Consider the following 18,288-nt stretch of genomic DNA (forward strand, 5'->3'; position numbering starts at 1 on the left):
GCAGTGACTGGTGGTATATAAAACTGCGTGTGCTCAAGTAGGTAGTTAGGTGCACTGAACAGGTGGGTATGCAGTGATTGGTATTATAAATGTGCAGCTGTCACACACACAGGTACCGTGAACAGGTGCAGTGACTGGTGGTATATTAAACTGCGTGCGCTCATGTAGGTAGGTGCATTGAACAAGTGGGTATGCAGTGATTGGTATTACAAATGTGCAGCTGTCACACACACAGATAGTCACTGAATGTGCTGGGCCTGGCAGTGGCACAGTAGGAATTACCAAGGGGCCAAGGTCCAGCAGCTGCGACTGACTGACAGGGTTGTATATGCAACACGAGTGTCTGTGGGACACACACACACAAAACATAGATCACAAGAACAACATTAGCTCTCAAAAGAGCTATTGAGGATGAGGAGTGTTTTTTTGGCAATCAGCAGTATCAGCAAGAAGGAGCAACCTAACAAGCCTAACACAAGAGCCCAACTAAGCTTTCCCTATGTCAGCAGCCAGGTTCTCTCCCTTCTCTAATTACTGCAGCCACATGAGTGAGTGAAAAGGCTGACACTGCCTGCATTTTATAAGGGGGGGGGGGGGGTGCTCCAGGAGGGAGTGTAGGCTGATTGGCTACCCTGTGTCTGCTGACTGTGATGTATAAAGTCAAAGTTGACCCTACTGATGTAGTATAGGGGGCGGGTCGAACTTGCATATAGTTCACATGAATAAGTTCGTGGTCGAACTGTTCGGGCCATCTCTACCCCTCACCTCCAGTCTTCTGATTTTTCAGTCAGCTCCCTTAAGGCCAGACAATTCGGTCTATTGCCAGTGCCACCAGGACCGCAAAGCACAGGAACAGCTTCTTCCCCTCAGCTGTCAGTTCTCTGAACTCTATGAACTCTCTTCACTCACTCCCCACCTCCCGTTGATCATTCTTCCTTTACAAGCTGAATTTGATAGAACTTGATTGCACTGATGAACTTTGTACAATTGAGGCAAACCTAGTGTTAATCTGTTTAATTGTCTATGCTGAAATTGCTGTTTTTGTATTGCTGCATGTGCATGCCAAAGCCCAATTCCCGAGCACAACCCAATGGTGTTTGGTGAAATAAAAGGTAATTCCGAGCAAGGTGGGGGGCATAGTGTGAAATTTGGAACTTGTAGAAGTGATTGTGTGGCTATAATGCCGTCTTTACGCAATAGAAACAATTTTGTGGCTGGTATAGTGACTGTGAGCTTGTTGAAACCTTTAGCTGCAAATGAAGCGTCTCTCCTACATTATGGCAGATATAGGAGTGTACTTCAAGCTTTTCTCTGACTATGCGTTTATATTTAGCAAGACTGTAAACTTCATAAACTGTGAAAAGAATAGAAAAGAACGTGGCAGCAGGAGTTGAGAAGCTGAAGACAGCACATCAGGGTTTGTGTCTTGTTTGCTCACAACATGACAGATGAGACCTGACTGGCTACAGACGTGTTACTATAGCATCTGCTCATGACGATATGACAACCTAACATGTATCCTCTTTTTCTATGTTTATTAAATAGGAGGCAACATATAAGGCAATATAACAGATACAAAGGAGTTGCATTATAATTAGCTGTAAAATGTCTTCTGATTTCTATGTGACTACCATATGTAGAAATGCTCTGGGCAAAATTAAATGTATTACGATTGTTAGAGAAGGAGCCAGTTCCATCAGATTCTGCACTTTTGGGTTCTTTGCATCATTGATTGAAAAAAGTCAGAGGGACTCTCAAACCATAGAGCAATGTGAAAATGTCACCAAAGAGTTTATAATCAGCTGCTGGAAACAGCTTGTGGCTCGATGAGCTGTGAGCTCTGTCGTGACATCCCAGGGATATCAATAGAAAGCCAAAGGTAAAAAAATAACATATCTAGTTATATTGTTCATAGAATTAAATTAGTCAGTTCACATTATATTGTCTATCATCAGTAGAAGACAACTGCAAACATTCATTTTGCAAAACATTACTGACAAAAAGAGGAACTTGCGCAACGACCATAACCTCGTTACTGAACATACTCAAATGCCCACCTTGCTACCGGTAATTTTGTGCATATTTACTAAGTAAATCTATTGCAAATATTCATATACTGGTAGTAAGGAAACTGTAAATGTTCAGTACAAATTTCCCAGGAACACATGATCATACCTCCTCAGTGACACCTAGACAACTGCTCAAGATATCACAAAGTGCTTCAGTAAGCTACCAATAATTCCATACACTGTTCTCAAATTTGCACTTCACTCAGTTCCTTTCCTTCCTCCTTACTCTTATCAAGTGCAGAAGATTCCACATTAATTTTCAGCTGTCACATAATTAACTGTTCCTCTGGCCCTTTTCTTTATGAACTTCTGAACTTTATCCTTCTCCCAAGTAATAAAAGCATTAAAGCATCCAATTAATCTCACTTTCCAAAGACATTACACTCCTCCCCACAGCAAGCTCTAATTACCCCTAGACTTGAAAACTATCTCCCTTGACCCCACTGCATAATCGAGTGTGTGACTCATCTGAGCAGAGCAGTCCCTGTATTACTAGCTCCTGGAAAGTATAGGTACAATTTGATATGACCCATTTTATCTTAAAGAATTATTTCGCTATTTCTTCACTTGTTACTTTGCAATCAGTTTCTATTAACGACATTTCTACTTCTACCTAACTAAAAGATGGCCTGTATATCATAAAAAGGATAGTTGTAGCATGTTGCTGGCTAGCGATAGTCGCATATGTTTATTCAATCAAAGGTAGCACCTGCTAAAACTATCTTTCTGCTAATATCTGCGATTAACTTGGAACCACATACTACTTGTACACTGTTATGGAATGCTCTCTCAATGTGTTCCAATGGACTTTCACCAGCGAAATTCTATAAACGCAAGTTACAATTATTGTCCAGAAATAGCTCAACAAGCATTTTATCTTCTGCTGCCTGGTGGAAATATGTTCTTGCATGAACTTTTAATGGAGCAGGTCAGAAGATATCTTTTTTAGTTTTACTTAAGATTTCAGGAGGGTGAGTTTTAAGAGTCTTTACCTATAGGAACACCTGCCTATGTGATTTAACAGCACTTAAGGGAAGGATTTCCCATCAGTAAAATCAGTGGCAAGGACAGGACTGTAAAGACCCACCCTAGCAACAGTTTATAGCTAGATTTACTATAGTTAGTTAATATGGCAGTGATTTTTGGACTCCACATAAGAATATGTCCATGTTGTATATTTTTACTTAAATATGCTCTAGTAAACATGCACAAGAAAGGAGTTTAAAAGTGAAACAAGCTTTAGCTTAAAGTGATCCTTAAAGAGAATCTGTATTGTTAAAATCACACAAAAGTAAACATACCAGTGTGTTAGGGGACATCTCCTATTACCCTCTGTCACAATTTCGCCACTCCCCGCCGCATTAAAAGTAGTTAAAAACAGTTTTAAAAAGTTTGTTTGTAAACAAACAAAATGGCCACCAAAACAGGAAGTAGGTTGATGTACAGTATGTCCACACATAGAAAATACATCCATACACAATCAGGCTGTATACAGCCTTCCTTTTAAATCTCAAGAGATCATTTGTGTGTTTCTTTCCCCCTGAAGCTCACTGAAGAGTTACAAGCTGATTGTTTGTTTACTCTTGCAGACAACTCTGCCCGGTTGTCTGTAATTCTGCAGTATGTGACTCATCAGTATGTGAACAGAGGATTTATCCAGCTTGTAAAAGATAAGAGAGCAGAGAAAAGCTGGCTGATGTAAATAACACACACACACAGGGGAGTGTGCATAGAGGGGGCATGCATAGCAGATCACACTGAAGAGTTGGCAGCCTTCCAGACACAGGACGACAAGTCCGACAGGGGAAAGATAAGCTGATTTATTACAGAGATGGTGATAGTATAAAGTGCTGCAGTAAGCCAGAGCACATTATAATAGGTTTAGGAACCTGTAGGATGGTAGAAAACACAATGACATTTTTGTTACAGAGTCCCTTTAAAGAGACTCCGTAACAAAAATTGCATCCTGTTTTTTATCATCCTACAAGTTCCAAAAGCTATTCTAATGTGTTCTGGCTTACTGCAGAACGTTCTACTATCACCATCTCTGTAATAAATCAACTTATCTCTCTCTTGTCAGACTTGTCAGCCTGTGTCTGGAAGGCTGCCAAGTTCTTCAGTGTTGTGGTTCTGTGATGCATCTCCCCCCTCCAGGCCCCTCTCTGAACACTGCTGTGTGTTATTTAGATTAGTGCAGCTTCTCTCTGCTCTATTATCTTTTACAAGCTGGATAAATCCTCCTCTGAGCTGGCTGGGCTTTCACATACTGAGGAATTACATACAGGCAGAGCTGTCTGCACTCTGCAGGAAGAAACAGCCTGACACTTCAGTGGAAGATAGCTGCAGGGGGAAAGAAACACACAAATGATCTCTTGAGATTAAAAAGGAAGGCTGTATACAGCCTGCTTGTGTATGAATGTATTTTCTATGTGTGGACATGCTGTACATCAACCTACTTCCTATTTTGGTGGCCATTTTGTTTGTTTATAAACAAACTTTTTAAAACAGTTTTTAACCACTTTTAATGCGGCGAGGAGCGCCGAAATTGTGACAGAGGGTAATAGGAGATGTCCCCTAACGCACTGGTATGTTTACTTTTGTGCGATTTTAACAATACAGATTCTCTTTAAAGAAAACCTGAACTGAAAATTAAAAGTCAAAATAAGCATACAAAAGTCATACTTACCTTCCATGTAGACTACTCCTCAGTGTCTTTCTCCTGTCCCGCGTCCTGTTAGTTCACTGTGATCAAGGGAATTTTCCGTCCTCCATTTTGAAAATAGCCATTAACCATAACAGCTTTCTGGTCAGCACACAGTTAAACTGTAACATCGCCCACTTCAGCCATAGGGAAACATGGACATTACCTGGTACATCAGTTTTCCTCTCAGCTATAACTGACAGCAACTGATAATTTACTGACACCAACTTTTACTTTTTTACTGACACCAAAATATTGTCAGAACTGGAAGGGATTATTGTTAGAAGAAAATGGTGAGCTTCTGAGAGGAACTGATGGCAAGGTAACTCTGTAATGTTCATTTGAAGTTACCTCATGTGTTTATTTTAAATATTTTTACTCAGTACAGGTTCTCTTTAAGTAAAAACAAATTAAAGAGATAAAAAAATTGTGTCTACCATCCTACCCTTAAAAAGGACTTTTAGATACCCCACAATTTTATGTTATGTTTAAAAACCTAAAAAAGTAGATTTATTGTTTTGTCTCAGCTCAATAACACAGTCGGCCTCGTGTCTCAGAGAGCTAAAATGTATGAACTATTGACCTTTTTTATACTGTATATCCCCTGCTCTTATGAGCTCAATTCCCTGCCAGGAAAATGTTTTATGGCTGTCATACTTCCCAAGCAGACCCACTAGTTCCGCAGGGGTCACTCTGTTTCAAAGAGAGAGGAGCAACCCTCAATGTCAACTGTCAAGACAGTTGCTCCTCCTTAAAAAGCAGGGTAACACTTGCGGATCTAGTGGGTTTGTTTTGGGAGTCCTCTGTCCCTCCAAAATGCCATTGCCTGCACAGCTCCTTTCATTTTCTTGGCTGTGTATATATTGTTTCACTATGCACTTTATCCTCCATGGGCATATTGCAATGTTTGTTCAGCACTGGCACTTTTATTCATTAGGTTTATTATTCATATATGTGGATATGTTATTTGGTATTTAAACTGTGCCATCACTTCGATTGTTTTACTGTATATATGGAATATGTGGCACAGCTAATTTCTCACTATTTATGCCCCAATACTGAATCTGGGTTCATCCAGGAGCTCATTATTTCAAATCACAGTGATGGTTACTTCCAATTCTAATATGTGCAGCATTCATTGAACATTTAAAAACAGTTGACTATGCAGTCAGGTCCACAACTATTTGGACAGAGACAGCTTTTTCGAATTTTGGTTCTGTATACTGTATTACCAAAATTAGATTTAAATGAAACATCTCAGATGCAGTGTAAGTGCAGACTTTCAGCTTTTATTAAGTGGGGTGAATTAAAAATGTGAGGCAACTATAGCATTTTTTTAATTACGGTTTTATCATTATCAATTAAAGGACCACTATTGCGAAAGTTGTAAAATTTTAAATACATTTAAACACATACAAATAAGAAGTATGTTTTTGCAGAGTAAAATGAGCCATATATGACTTTTCTCCTATTTTGCTGTCACTTACAGTAAGCAGTAGAAATCAGACAGAACTGACAGGTTTTGGACTAGTCCATCTCTTCATGGGGGATTCTCCACAAGGCTTTTATTATTTCTAAAGAAACAGTCCCTGAAAAGGATTTATATAAAGATGCAGACCACCACTCTACCTGTTTGTACACTTTTTTGGCAGTTGGGCAGAGCAACTCCCATTCACTAAGTGCTTTTGAAAATAAACAAAACCCTGAGAATCCCCATGAGGAGATGGGCTAGTCCAAAACCTGTCAGTTTTGTCATATTTTTACTACATACTGTAAGTGACAGCAACATAGGAGAAAAGTCGTTTGTGGCTCATTTTACTCTGGAAGAAACATACATCTTATTTGTATGTGTTTACGTTATTTTAAAGTTTTATAATTTTTTGCGATAGTAGTCCGTTTAAGCAGATAAAACACCTGGAGTTGAATTGAGGTGTAGTGCTTGCACGTGGAACCTAACTGTATTTAGTATTGAGTTTTATTGGGTACTTTTTAATTTTTAAACATTAAACTATCATGACGTTTGTTTTGTCATTGGACTGATCATGCATAATAAAGATCATATGTAGATTTTTTTTCCAAACCTATCAAACGGAGTGTGCTATTTCTAGTGTTTTTTTTACTTCTCTACCTTTAAATCAATGCCCTGAAACAACTCCAAGTATATTGTTAACCCTAAATGAACTTGGTAATTCCTCTCAATTCTAAACTTAGCCTCATACTTTGGATACTTTGGCGTATGAGAGGCCTTTCAGATTGCCAGGTTTAATGAAAGGACAATGGGCTTGATTCACTTGGCTGCTAAAGCAGCGCAGCTTAGTTTGAGCAGCATGACTTAAAAAATCCACAGCGCACGCTACAAGCAGGAGTGCTGAGTAGCGTGCGCTGCTAACTTATGGATGCTCCTTGTAAAGTACCAGCCGCTCCTATAAGCCCACCCTCAGCCCCATCTGGTCCTGTAGATTTAAAGGATGTGATCCCCATACTTTCATTGGCCCAATAGGCTGCCTGCCTGCCTGCCACTTGCTTCACTTAGTGAATCAAGCCCATTGCTTGCATCATGTAATTACAATCCCATAAAAGGTCTCTACACATGTATGTAATTTTGTGTAAATAAGTGTCAATGCAACTCTTTTTATTGTATTATTGCTCACCGTAGTTTTACTCTGTATTCAACACATATAATGTAGTATTAAACATAATTGTATGTTCCTTCCTTCATGAACCAGTACACCTTAAAGTGGACCCAAATTAAAAAATATAATAATTTCAGAAATAAAATCTATTTTCTAAATTATAATAATCAATAACAGCCTTTTTTCAGCTGCATGATGTCAAATATAAAATATTTTACATTTATTGGAGGAACCCCTCCCTTCCTTTCATATTGCTGGGAGAGAATCCGGCAGACTGGTGGAGGAGATCAAAAACAAAAAACAAAACACAGGCTGCTACTGATGATGTCACAGGGGAGGTGATCTCAGCTTGTGTGAGATTTCACATAGACGACGCCCCTGTGAGGGAGGGTAGCTGATGACAAACACACCCATGATCTAAAACCTCCTACTAAGTTCAGAAGTAATGGCTGCCACCTGTATAACCCTAGTTATGAAAAGAGAAGGGTGAAAAGCATGCACTGAAATGCTCATAGGCTTAAAGGAGTGTTTGTTTATCTTTGTATGTGTCAGAGTGGTGCAACTAAATATTTTGAATTAAAAAAATGTTTGGTTTGGGTCCCCTTTAACAGCTGGGATTGGTTGGATTTGGAAACCAGGCAAAAACTGCAAGATCTGGCTTACCATCAAAGATATCAAACTCGTCGTATTGTTTCTCACTCAGAAAGTACTCCACGGTGAGTGTTACATTATATCCGGACTCGACTTTGATAAGCCAGGAACAGGTTTGGAACTGAGGATATGTACCAGGATAGCTCTGGCTAAGAATCACACCAGTGGAATCAGTTAGGATCTCATTGGCAGGGCACAGTACTGTAGGTAACAAGAAAAAAACTGATATAAAAACAGCACTTCCAACATGGTATTGTAAACAGAGGTGATAATAATTATAACAATCAGAAAAACAGAGAGAGTTAGCCAGAATACACAGTTAGAAGCTGGCTTTCATTTTCTAAACTAGGTAGGAATTTAAATGCATTAATATTATTATTATTTTAGAAACCAATGCATATGGCTGCATCCAGCAAAGACAAGAAACAATAAAGGGAAGACTCTGCCCTTTTGATCTTGTAATGTACAAGATGAGCTGTCAATACAGAGAGCTGTATGACTAATATGTTATAAGAACTATGTCAAGTTTTTGTTACTGTAAACCAGTGTAACATTAATGGGAATTAATTAACCACTTCCCGACCGCCCACTACACAGGGGCGGCGGGGAAGTGGAGCCCTGCAGGACGGCCTCACCCACAGAGGCGGCGGTCCATTTAAGGGCATGGGCGGAGCGATCGCGTCATCCGTGACGCGATCCTCCGCCGGCGCCTGTCACCGCTCGCTCGCCGCAACATCCCGCCGGCTATACGGAAGCGCCGGCGGGATGTTAACCCCGCGATCGCCGCATACAAAGTGTATAATACACTTTGTAATGTTTACAAAGTGTATTATACAGGCTGCCTCCTGCCCTGGTGGTCCCAGTGTCCGAGGGACCACCAGGGCAGGCTGCAGCCACCCTAGTCTGCACCCAAGCACACTGATTTCTCCCCCCCCTGCCCCAGATCGCCCACAGCACCCATCAGACCCCCCCCCTGCCCACCCCCAGACCCCTGTTTGCACCCAATCACCCCCCTAATCACCCATCAATCACTCCCTGTCACTATCTGTCAACGCTATTTTTTTTTTATCCCCCCCCTGCTCCCTGCCCCCTCCTGATCACCCCCCACCCCTCAGATTCTCCCCAGACCCCCCCCCAGACCACCCCCCCCTGTTTACTGTATGCATCTATCCCCCTGATCACCTGTCAATCACCTGTCAATCACCTGTCAATCACCCGTCAATCACCCATCAATCACCCATCAATCACCCCCTGTCACTGCCACCCATCAATCAGCCCCTAACCTGCCCCTTGCGGGCAATCTGATCACCCCCCCACACCAATAGATCGCCCACAGATCCGACATCAGATCACCTCCCAAATCCATTGTTTACATCTATTCTCTCCTCTAAACACCCACTAATTACCCATCAATCACCCATCAATCACCCCCTATCACCACTTGTCACTTTTACCTATCAGATCAGACCCTAATCTGCCCCTTGCGGGCACCCAATCACCCGCCCACATGCTCAGATTGCCCTCTGACCCCCCCTTATCAATTCACCAGTGCATTAATTACATCTGTTCTTCCCTGTAATAACCCACTGATCACCTGTCAATCACCTGCCAATCACCTATCACCCATCAATCACCCCCTGTCACTGCCACCCATCAATCAGCCCCTAACCTGCCCCTTGCGGGCAATCTGATCACCCACCCACACCATTAGATCGCCCGCAAACCCGCCGTCAGATTACCTCCCAAATGTATCGTTTACATCTTTTATCTTCTCTAAACACCCACTAATTACCCATCAATCACCCCCTATCACCACCTGTCACTGTTACCTATCAGATCAGACCCTAATCTGCCCCTTGCGGGCACCCAATCACCCGCCCACACGCTCAGATTGCCCTCTGACCCCCCCTTATCAATTCACCAGTGCATTAATTACATCTGTTCTTCCCTGTAATAACCCACTGATCACCTGTCAATCACCTGCCAATCACCTATCACCCATCAATCACCCCCTGTCACCCCCTGTCACTGCCACCCATCAATCAGCCCCTAACCTGCCCCTTGCGGGCAATCTGATCACCCACCCACACCATTAGATCGCCCGCAAACCCGCCGTCAGATTACCTCCCAAATGTATCGTTTACATCTGTTATCTTCTCTAAACACCCACTAATTACCCATCAATCACCCCCTATCACCACCTGTCACTGTTACCTATCAGATCAGACCCTAATCTGCCCCTTGCGGGCACCCAATCACCCGCCCACACGCTCAGATTGCCCTCAGACCCCCCCCCCCCCCTTATCAATTCGCCAGTGCATTAATTACATCTGTCCTTCCCTGTAATAACCCACTGATCACCTGTCAATCACCTGCCAATCACCTATCACCCATCAATCACCCCCTGTCACTGCCACCCAAAAATCAGCCCCTAACCTGCCCCTTGCGGGCAATCTGATCACCCACCCACACCAATAGATCGCCCGCAGATCCGACATCAGATCACCACCCAAGCGCAGTGTTTCCATCTATTCTCTCCTCTAAACACCCACTAATTACCCATCAATCACCCATCAATCACTCCCTATCACCACCTGTCACTGTTACCTATCAGATCAGACCCTAATCTGCCCCTTGCGGGCACCCAATCGACCGCCTACACGCTCAGATTGCCCTCAGACCCCCCCTTATCAATTCGCCAGTGCAATATTTACATCTGTTCTCCCCTGTAATAACCCACTGATTACCTGTCAATCACCTATCAATCACCCATCAATCACCCCCTGTCACTGCCACCCATCAATCACCCCCTGTCACTGCCACCCATCAATCACCCGCTGTCACTGCCACCCATCAATCAGCCCCTAACCTGCCCCTTGCGGGCAAACTGATCACCCACCCACACCAATAGATCGCCCGCAGATCCGACATCAGATCACCACCCAAGCGCAGTGTTTCCATCTATTCTCTACCCTAAACACCCACTAATTACCCATCAATCACCCCCTGTCACTGCTACCTATCAGATTAGACCCCTATCTGCCCCTAGGGCACTCAATCACCCGCCCACACCCTCAGAATGCCCTCAGACCCCAGCCCTGATCACCTCGCCAGTGCATTGCTTGCATCCATTCCCCCCTCTAATCACACCTTGAGACACCCATCAATCACCTCCTGTCACCCCCTAGCACACCTACCCATCAGATCAGGCCCCAATTTGCCCCGTGTGGGCTCCTGATCACTCGGCCAAACCCTCAGACCCCCTTCCGATCACCTCCCCAGTGCATGGATTGCATCTATTTTCCCCTCTAACCACCCCCTGAGACACCCATCAATCACCTCCTGTCACCCCCCTAGCACTCCTATCCATCAGATCAGGCCCAATACAACCTGTCATCTAAAAGGCCACCCTGCTTATGACCGGTTCCACAAAATTCGCCCCCTCATAGACCACCTGTCATCAAAATTTGCAGATGCTTATACCCCTGAACAGTCATTTTGAGACATTTGGTTTCCAGACTACTCACGGTTTTGGGCCTGTAAAATGCCAGGGCGGTATAGGAACCCCACAAGTGACCCCATTTTAGAAAAAAAAGACACCCCAAGGTATTATGTTAGGTGTATGACGAGTTCATAGAAGATTTAATTTTTTGTCAAAAGTTAGCGGAAATTAATTTTTATTGGTTTTTTTTCACAAAGTGTCATTTTTCACTAACTTGTGACAAAAAATAAAATCTTCTATGAACTCGCCATACACCTAACGGAATACCTTGGGGTGTCTTCTTTCTAAAATGGGGTCACTTGTGGGGTTCCTATACTGCCCTGGCATTTTAGGGGCCCTAAACCGCGAAGAGTAGTCTAGAAAACAAATGCTTCAAAATGACCTGTGAATAGGACGTTGGGCCCCTTAGCGCACCTAGGCTGCAAAAAAGTGTCACACATGTGGTACCGCCGTACTCAGGAAAAGTAGTATAATGTGTTTTGGGGTGTATTTTTACACATACCCATGCTGGGTGGGAGAAATTTCTATGTAAATGGACAATTGTGTGTAAAAAAATCAAACAATTGTCATTTACAGAGATATTTCTCCCACTTAGCATGGGTATGTGTAAAAATACACCCCAAAACGCATTATACTACTTCTCCTGAGTACAGCGGTACCACATGTGTGGCACTTTTTTACACCCTAAGTACGCTAAGGGGCCCAAAGTCCAATGAGTACCTTTAGGATTTCACAGGTCATTTTGCGACATTTGGTTTCAAGACTACTCCTCACGGTTTAGGGCCCCTAAAATGCCAGGGCAGTATAGGAACCCCACAAATGACCCCATTCTAGAAAGAAGACACCCAAAGGTATTCCGTACGGAGTATGGTGAGTTCATAGAAGATTTTATTTTTTGTCACAAGTTAGCGGAAAATGACACTTTGTGAAAAAAAACTATTAAAATCAATTTCCGCTAACTTGTGACAAAAAAATAAAAACTTCTATGAACTCACCATACTCCTAACGGAATACCTTGGGGTGTCTTCTTTCTAAAATGGGGTCATTAGTGGGGTTCCTATACTGCCCTGGCATTTTAGGGGCCCTAAACCGTGAGGAGTAGTCTTGAGACAAAAATGACCTGTGAAATCCTAAAGGTACTCATTGGACTTTGGGCCCCTTAGTGCAGTTAGGGTGCAAAAAAGTGCCACACATGTGGTATCGCCGTACTCGGGAGAAGTAGTACAATGTGTTTTGGGGTGTATTTTTACACATACCCATGCTGGGTGGGAGAAATACCTCTGTAAATGACAATCTTTTGATTTTTTTACACACAATTGTCCATTTACAGAGGTATTTCTCCCACCCAGCATGGGTATGTGTAAAAATACACCCCAAAACACATTGTACTACTTCTCCCGAGTATGGCGATACCACATGTGTGGCACTTTTTTGCACCCTAACTGCGCTAAAGGGCCCAAAGTCCAATCAGTACCTTTAGGATTTCACAGGTCATTTTGAGAAATTTCGTTTCAAGACTACTCCTCACGGTTTAGGGCCCCTAAAATGCCAGGGCAGTATAGGAACCCCACAAATGACCCCATTTTAGAAAGAAAACACCCCAAGGTATTCCGTTAGGAGTATGGTGAGTTCATAGAAGATTTTATTTTTTGTCAAAAGTTAGCGGAAATTGATTTTAATTGTGTTTTTTCACAAAGTGTCATTTTCCGCTAACTTGTGACAAAAAATAAAATCTTCTATGAACTCGCCATACTACTAACGGAATACCTTGGGGTGTCTTCTTTCTAAAATGGGGTCATTTGTGGGGTTCCTATACTGCCCTGGCATTTTAGGGGCCCTAAACCGTGAGGAGTAGTCTTGAAACGAAATTTCTCAAAATGACCTGTGAAATCCTAAAGGTACTCATTGGACTTTGGGCCCTTTAGCGCAGTTAGGGTGCAAAAAAGTGCCACACATGTGGTATCGCCGTACTCAGGAGAAGTAGTATAATGTGTTTTGTGGTGTATTTTTACACATACCCATGCTGAGTGGGAGAAATATCTCTGTAAATGGACAATTGTGTGTAAAAAAAATTAACAAATTGTCATTTACAGAGATATTTCTCCCACCCAGCATGGGTATGTGTAAAAATACACCCCAAAACACATTATACTACTTCTCCTGAGTACGGCAATACCACATGTGTGGCACTTTTTTGCAGCCTAACTGCGCTAAGGGGTCCAAAGTCCAATGAGCACCTTTAGGCTTTACAGGGGTGCTTACAATTTAGCACCCCCCAAAATGTCAGGACAGTAAACACACCCCACAAATGATCCCATTTTGGAAAGTAGACCCTTCAAGGTATTCAGAGAGGGGCATGGTGAGTCCGTGGCAGATTTCATTTTTTTTTGTCGCAATTTAGAAGAAATGGAAATCTTTTTTTTTTTTTTTTTTCTCACAAAGTGTCATTTTCCGCTTACTTGTGACAAAAAATAATATCTTCTATGAACTCACTATGCCTCTCAGTGAATACTTTGGGATGTCTTCTTTCCAAAATGGGGTCATTTGGGGGGTATTTATACTATCCTGGAATTCTAGCCCCTCATGAAACATGACAGGGGGTCAGAAAAGTCAGAGATGCTTGAAAATGGGAAAATTCACTTTTGGCACCATAGTTTGTAAACGCTATAACTTTTACCCAAACCAATAAATATACACTGAATGGGTTTTTTTTTATCAAAAACATGTTTGTCCACATTTTTCGCGCTGCATGTATACAGAAATTTTACTTTATTTGAAAAATGTCAGCACAGAAAGTTAAAAAAATCATTTTTTTGCCAAAATTCATGTCTTTTTTGATGAATATAATAAAAAGTAAAAATCGCAGGAGCAATCAAATAGCATCAAAAGAAAGCTTTATTAGTGACAAGAAAAGGAGCCAAAATTCATTTAGGTGGTAGGTTGTATGAGCGAGCAATAAACCGTGAAAGCTGCAGTGGTCTGAATGGAAAAAAAGTGGCCGGTCCTTAAGGGGTAGAAAGCCCTAGGTCCTCAAGTGGTTAAGTAGACCTAAAGGCAGATCAATCATTCCCTGCCATAGAGGGTCTATAACCGGAGTGATCATTATTTTACAAATTACCTTCACAAGTTGGAGGAGGGTCCTCAAACTGCAGCCGTGTAGTCAAATGGCAGATCAAGATTTCAGGCCCTATTAACGTGAACCCAGGGAGGCATTTGTAACGCACAATATCACCTACAGGGAAAACAGAAAATAAACATGTAGATAATAGGACACAGGATATTCATTGCATAGGATGCAGTAGAGGTATGGAACTGAGGTATCATTAATGTATTGTTTGGATGTGCTGGTAAATCTCAGTCCAACGTGCTATATCAAGTGCACGGTGGTACTGGTGTGCGATAATGGAACCCTCAACAAAAACGATGGAACTACGGGTGTTGTCCCCCTAATGTAAATGTGTCCTCTGCATTTATCCTTTACCTGTCCGTTGTTGCCCTTAGCGATGCCAATGCATCTTCGGCTTCCTCCATTTGCACTCACATGCTGCTGATGTATAGCATGTGGTGTGTGTGACGTCATTTGTGAGGTGCAAGTGGAGGTAGCCTAACATGGATAGGGACCGTACAGGTAAAGTATAAAGGCATGCATGTGGGGCACATTTACACTAGAGGGGCAGCAACGGAGGCAGTGAGGCAGCGGATGCGGCATCACAAGGCTGATTTCCGAGAGATTTCATCTATCTATTACAAAATCGTCAGTGCTTTAAAAAAAATGCAAACGCTCATAGTGTGAAGCCCTTACGGCAAAACTGACCGATATGTTTATAGCATAACTGAGAATTTAATGTATGAAAATTGTTTCCAAAGATTTTGTCTTTAGACAAAAGTAAGTTGATACAGGAAAGATACTTATTATCAACAACTAATTGTACTGTTGCCATTACTTTATCAAAAATAAATAAACTTTAATAAACTTCCTTCTGCAGGCCAATACATTTATAGGCTGACATTAAACAGAGCTTAATTTTGCACAGACTCGGTGAAGGCAAGACATGCATAGTAACATCGTAACAGAAGGTAAGATTATATATATAAATTATTGAAGCTTTTTTGAAAAAAAAATTCTGTTCTTTTCTTCAAGCAATTCTGTATTTTTTTATCCCGATGAGTCAAATAATTAAATATTTGATATACAGTATATCCTCTGTACAGGGAGTTCTCAAATTACACTCACTGTGGTCCGGGCAGGGCAGGTGTAAATCAAATATTGCAAGAATAAAATAATGTTAATTTATAGTTGTTTTCAGGTGAATTCATGCTATTTCAAAAAGGGAAGCACACATAAAAAAGGGTTATTTAAAAAATGCTTAAATCAAATGTGCTAAGTTTGTGAGCCTACTGTTTATGTGTACCACTGTTTTCTACAGTGGTGGCAAAGTTGTTGTCCGCTTCCTGATCTCCTCTGTTTTTGCTTATTCGTGATTAATGTATATATAAGACCTACTGATGATAAATAAAGGGACTTTAAATGGTGAAATCAATAAAGGACATACTGTACATTCATTGTAATACTAAAAACTTTACATTTATTAACTACTTGCCGACTGCTCCACGCCAATTGGCAGGAGCTGTGTGACAGCCCCAGGATCGCTCCACGCCGATTGGTGTGAATGGCTGTCTATGGGGCTAGCAGGAGATCGCGCGCACATCTCCTGCTCGGGGGGCGGAGCTCTGCCCCGCTTTCAGTCTCCGAGCGGCGGTCGCTCGGGAGACTTAGACGGCAACGCCGACTTAAGTCGCTGAGGCGGCCGATAACGACCGCCTCAGCCGATAATTCGGTGTGTGTACAGCAGTCGGTGACCCCTCAATCTGCAGGTGATCCACCCGACCGATCTACTCTCCCCCAGCAATGCCAATCCCATTGTTTGTGCCATTCCCCCATCCACCATGCACACGCCCCTCATCATCCCTCTGTCGCCCTTCCTCACCCCCACAGCAACACATCACGTTGTCAGCTACACAGCTGACATGCTTGTGTAGAGCAGCCCGGCCCAGTGATGTTGCCTAAGTGGATCAGGTCCTGATACCAGATGGGCGACATCCGTCAAAGGTGTGTACACACCTTTAGAAATATTACAGGCACAATTCTATGTGTTAAAGCTTAGTAAATTATGAAGACACCTTGAATACATTTTGCAGGAGACATAGAAAGATATAATTTTGTATAATGTATAAACAGCTTTTTGAATACTCACCCATTAGAAACTCCTCACTTCCAGACAAAACTTCTCCATTTGGCACTGTAATAGGGGGTTTACATTTCCTAAGACGATATCCTGTTTTAGAGAATAGAAGTTACAAAGTAAAGTTAGAGAAATAAGAATTTAATTAACCGAGCAGATTTGATAGAATGATATTCTAATGCTAGATTCCAAGTAACATACTGCTCTGCCTGCATCAAGAAAATGAAGAAGAAAGAAGAAATACAGGGATGAAAAGCCCTTACTATACTGCAAGAAACATTAGAGCTGATTTCAAAACACCTATGCAGAAAATTTGACAAATAGTGAAGGAGTTGCCTAGATAAACTGATCAGAAACAGCAGCAATATAGTGTAACTGGTTATTTTGGGCAAATGTGCTCCAGTTTGTGTCCAGTCTGGCTGTCATAATGGTCAACATTTTCATAGATAATGACTATCCCAAGTAATTTCCCCTTCTCTTCTCTTGACCATTGCATGTGACACTTTCACATTGACTTTGGCTTAAAGTGTACCTGAAGTGTGTGTGTGTGTGTGTGTGTGTGTGTGTGTGTGTGTGTGTGTGTGTGTGTGTGTGTGTGTGTGTGTGTGTGTGTGTGTGTGTATTCCTACTTATGTAGGTCTTCTCCCAGGCCCCTGTAGTATGGCAGCTCCCTCTGTGTCTTCCTGGTCTGATCCGTTGTGCCACTTTCAGCCAAGCTAACGTTCATAAACAACTGCTCATGCCTCTTTGATCGCCCTACCAAAGCTGGTTGCTTTCTGCACATAATCAATTTGTACACAGAATTAAAACTCTGCATGTGCAGGAGGTGCACGGTCCGGAAAAGCTCTTGCGCAGTAGCTCCTGTGTAGCGGACATTAATTTGGCTGCAGCAAGACAACAGATCCGATCAGGAGGACACAGAGGAAGCTGACAGACTACAAAAGGCTGGAAGAAGTCCCATGTGAGTAAAAATGTTCCTGCCCCCTCCGTCTCTGTTTTACTTTAATAAACAGACCTTGCGTACCATCACTGCAATGGACACAATGGGCACCGTAAAGATCTGACATTTCTGATCTGTGCATGTCTGAACACATCCTATGCTTAACCATAGGATCCATCAACATGTCTGTTGCTCCATTGTGGACGGTTCCGTGAAACAGACCATTGTAGCCTGTAGTGTGAACTTTACTTTCGATGGCCTCAATTCACTAAGCTTTATCAAACACTTTATCAAACGTTTGATCATTTACCTGATGGGTTAAAGCTAATTTACATCTGTTCTCCCCTCTAATCACCCACTGATCACCCATCAATCACCTCCTGTCACCACCTGTCACTGCTACCCATCAGATCAGACACTAATATGCCCCTTGCGGGCACCCAATTACCCACTCACACCCTCAGATCGCCCTCAGACCCCCCCTGATCACCTCCCAAGTGCATTGCTTGCATCTATTCCCCCCTCTATTCACACCCTGAGACACCCATC

The 18,288-nt window shown here is 42.4% G+C and overlaps 1 protein-coding gene across 5 annotated transcripts in view; it reads right to left on the minus strand.

The window, feature by feature from the left end:
* The window catches only part of CSMD2 (CUB and Sushi multiple domains 2), a 1,291,405-nt gene that overhangs the window by 97,504 nt on the left and 1,175,613 nt on the right, over positions 1–18,288 (minus strand). For all 5 annotated transcript variants that reach the window (XM_068268938.1, XM_068268934.1, XM_068268936.1 and 2 more), the window contains 3 exons: positions 16,812–16,892; positions 14,675–14,788; positions 8,067–8,255 (listed from right to left, as the gene is read on the minus strand). In XM_068268938.1, the coding sequence (XP_068125039.1) occupies positions 8,067–8,255; positions 14,675–14,788; positions 16,812–16,892 (384 nt within the window). The remainder of the gene's footprint in view (positions 1–8,066; positions 8,256–14,674; positions 14,789–16,811; positions 16,893–18,288) is intronic.

Source organism: Hyperolius riggenbachi, chromosome 2 (assembly GCF_040937935.1).
Source record: "Hyperolius riggenbachi isolate aHypRig1 chromosome 2, aHypRig1.pri, whole genome shotgun sequence".
NCBI lineage: Eukaryota > Metazoa > Chordata > Amphibia > Anura > Hyperoliidae > Hyperolius > Hyperolius riggenbachi.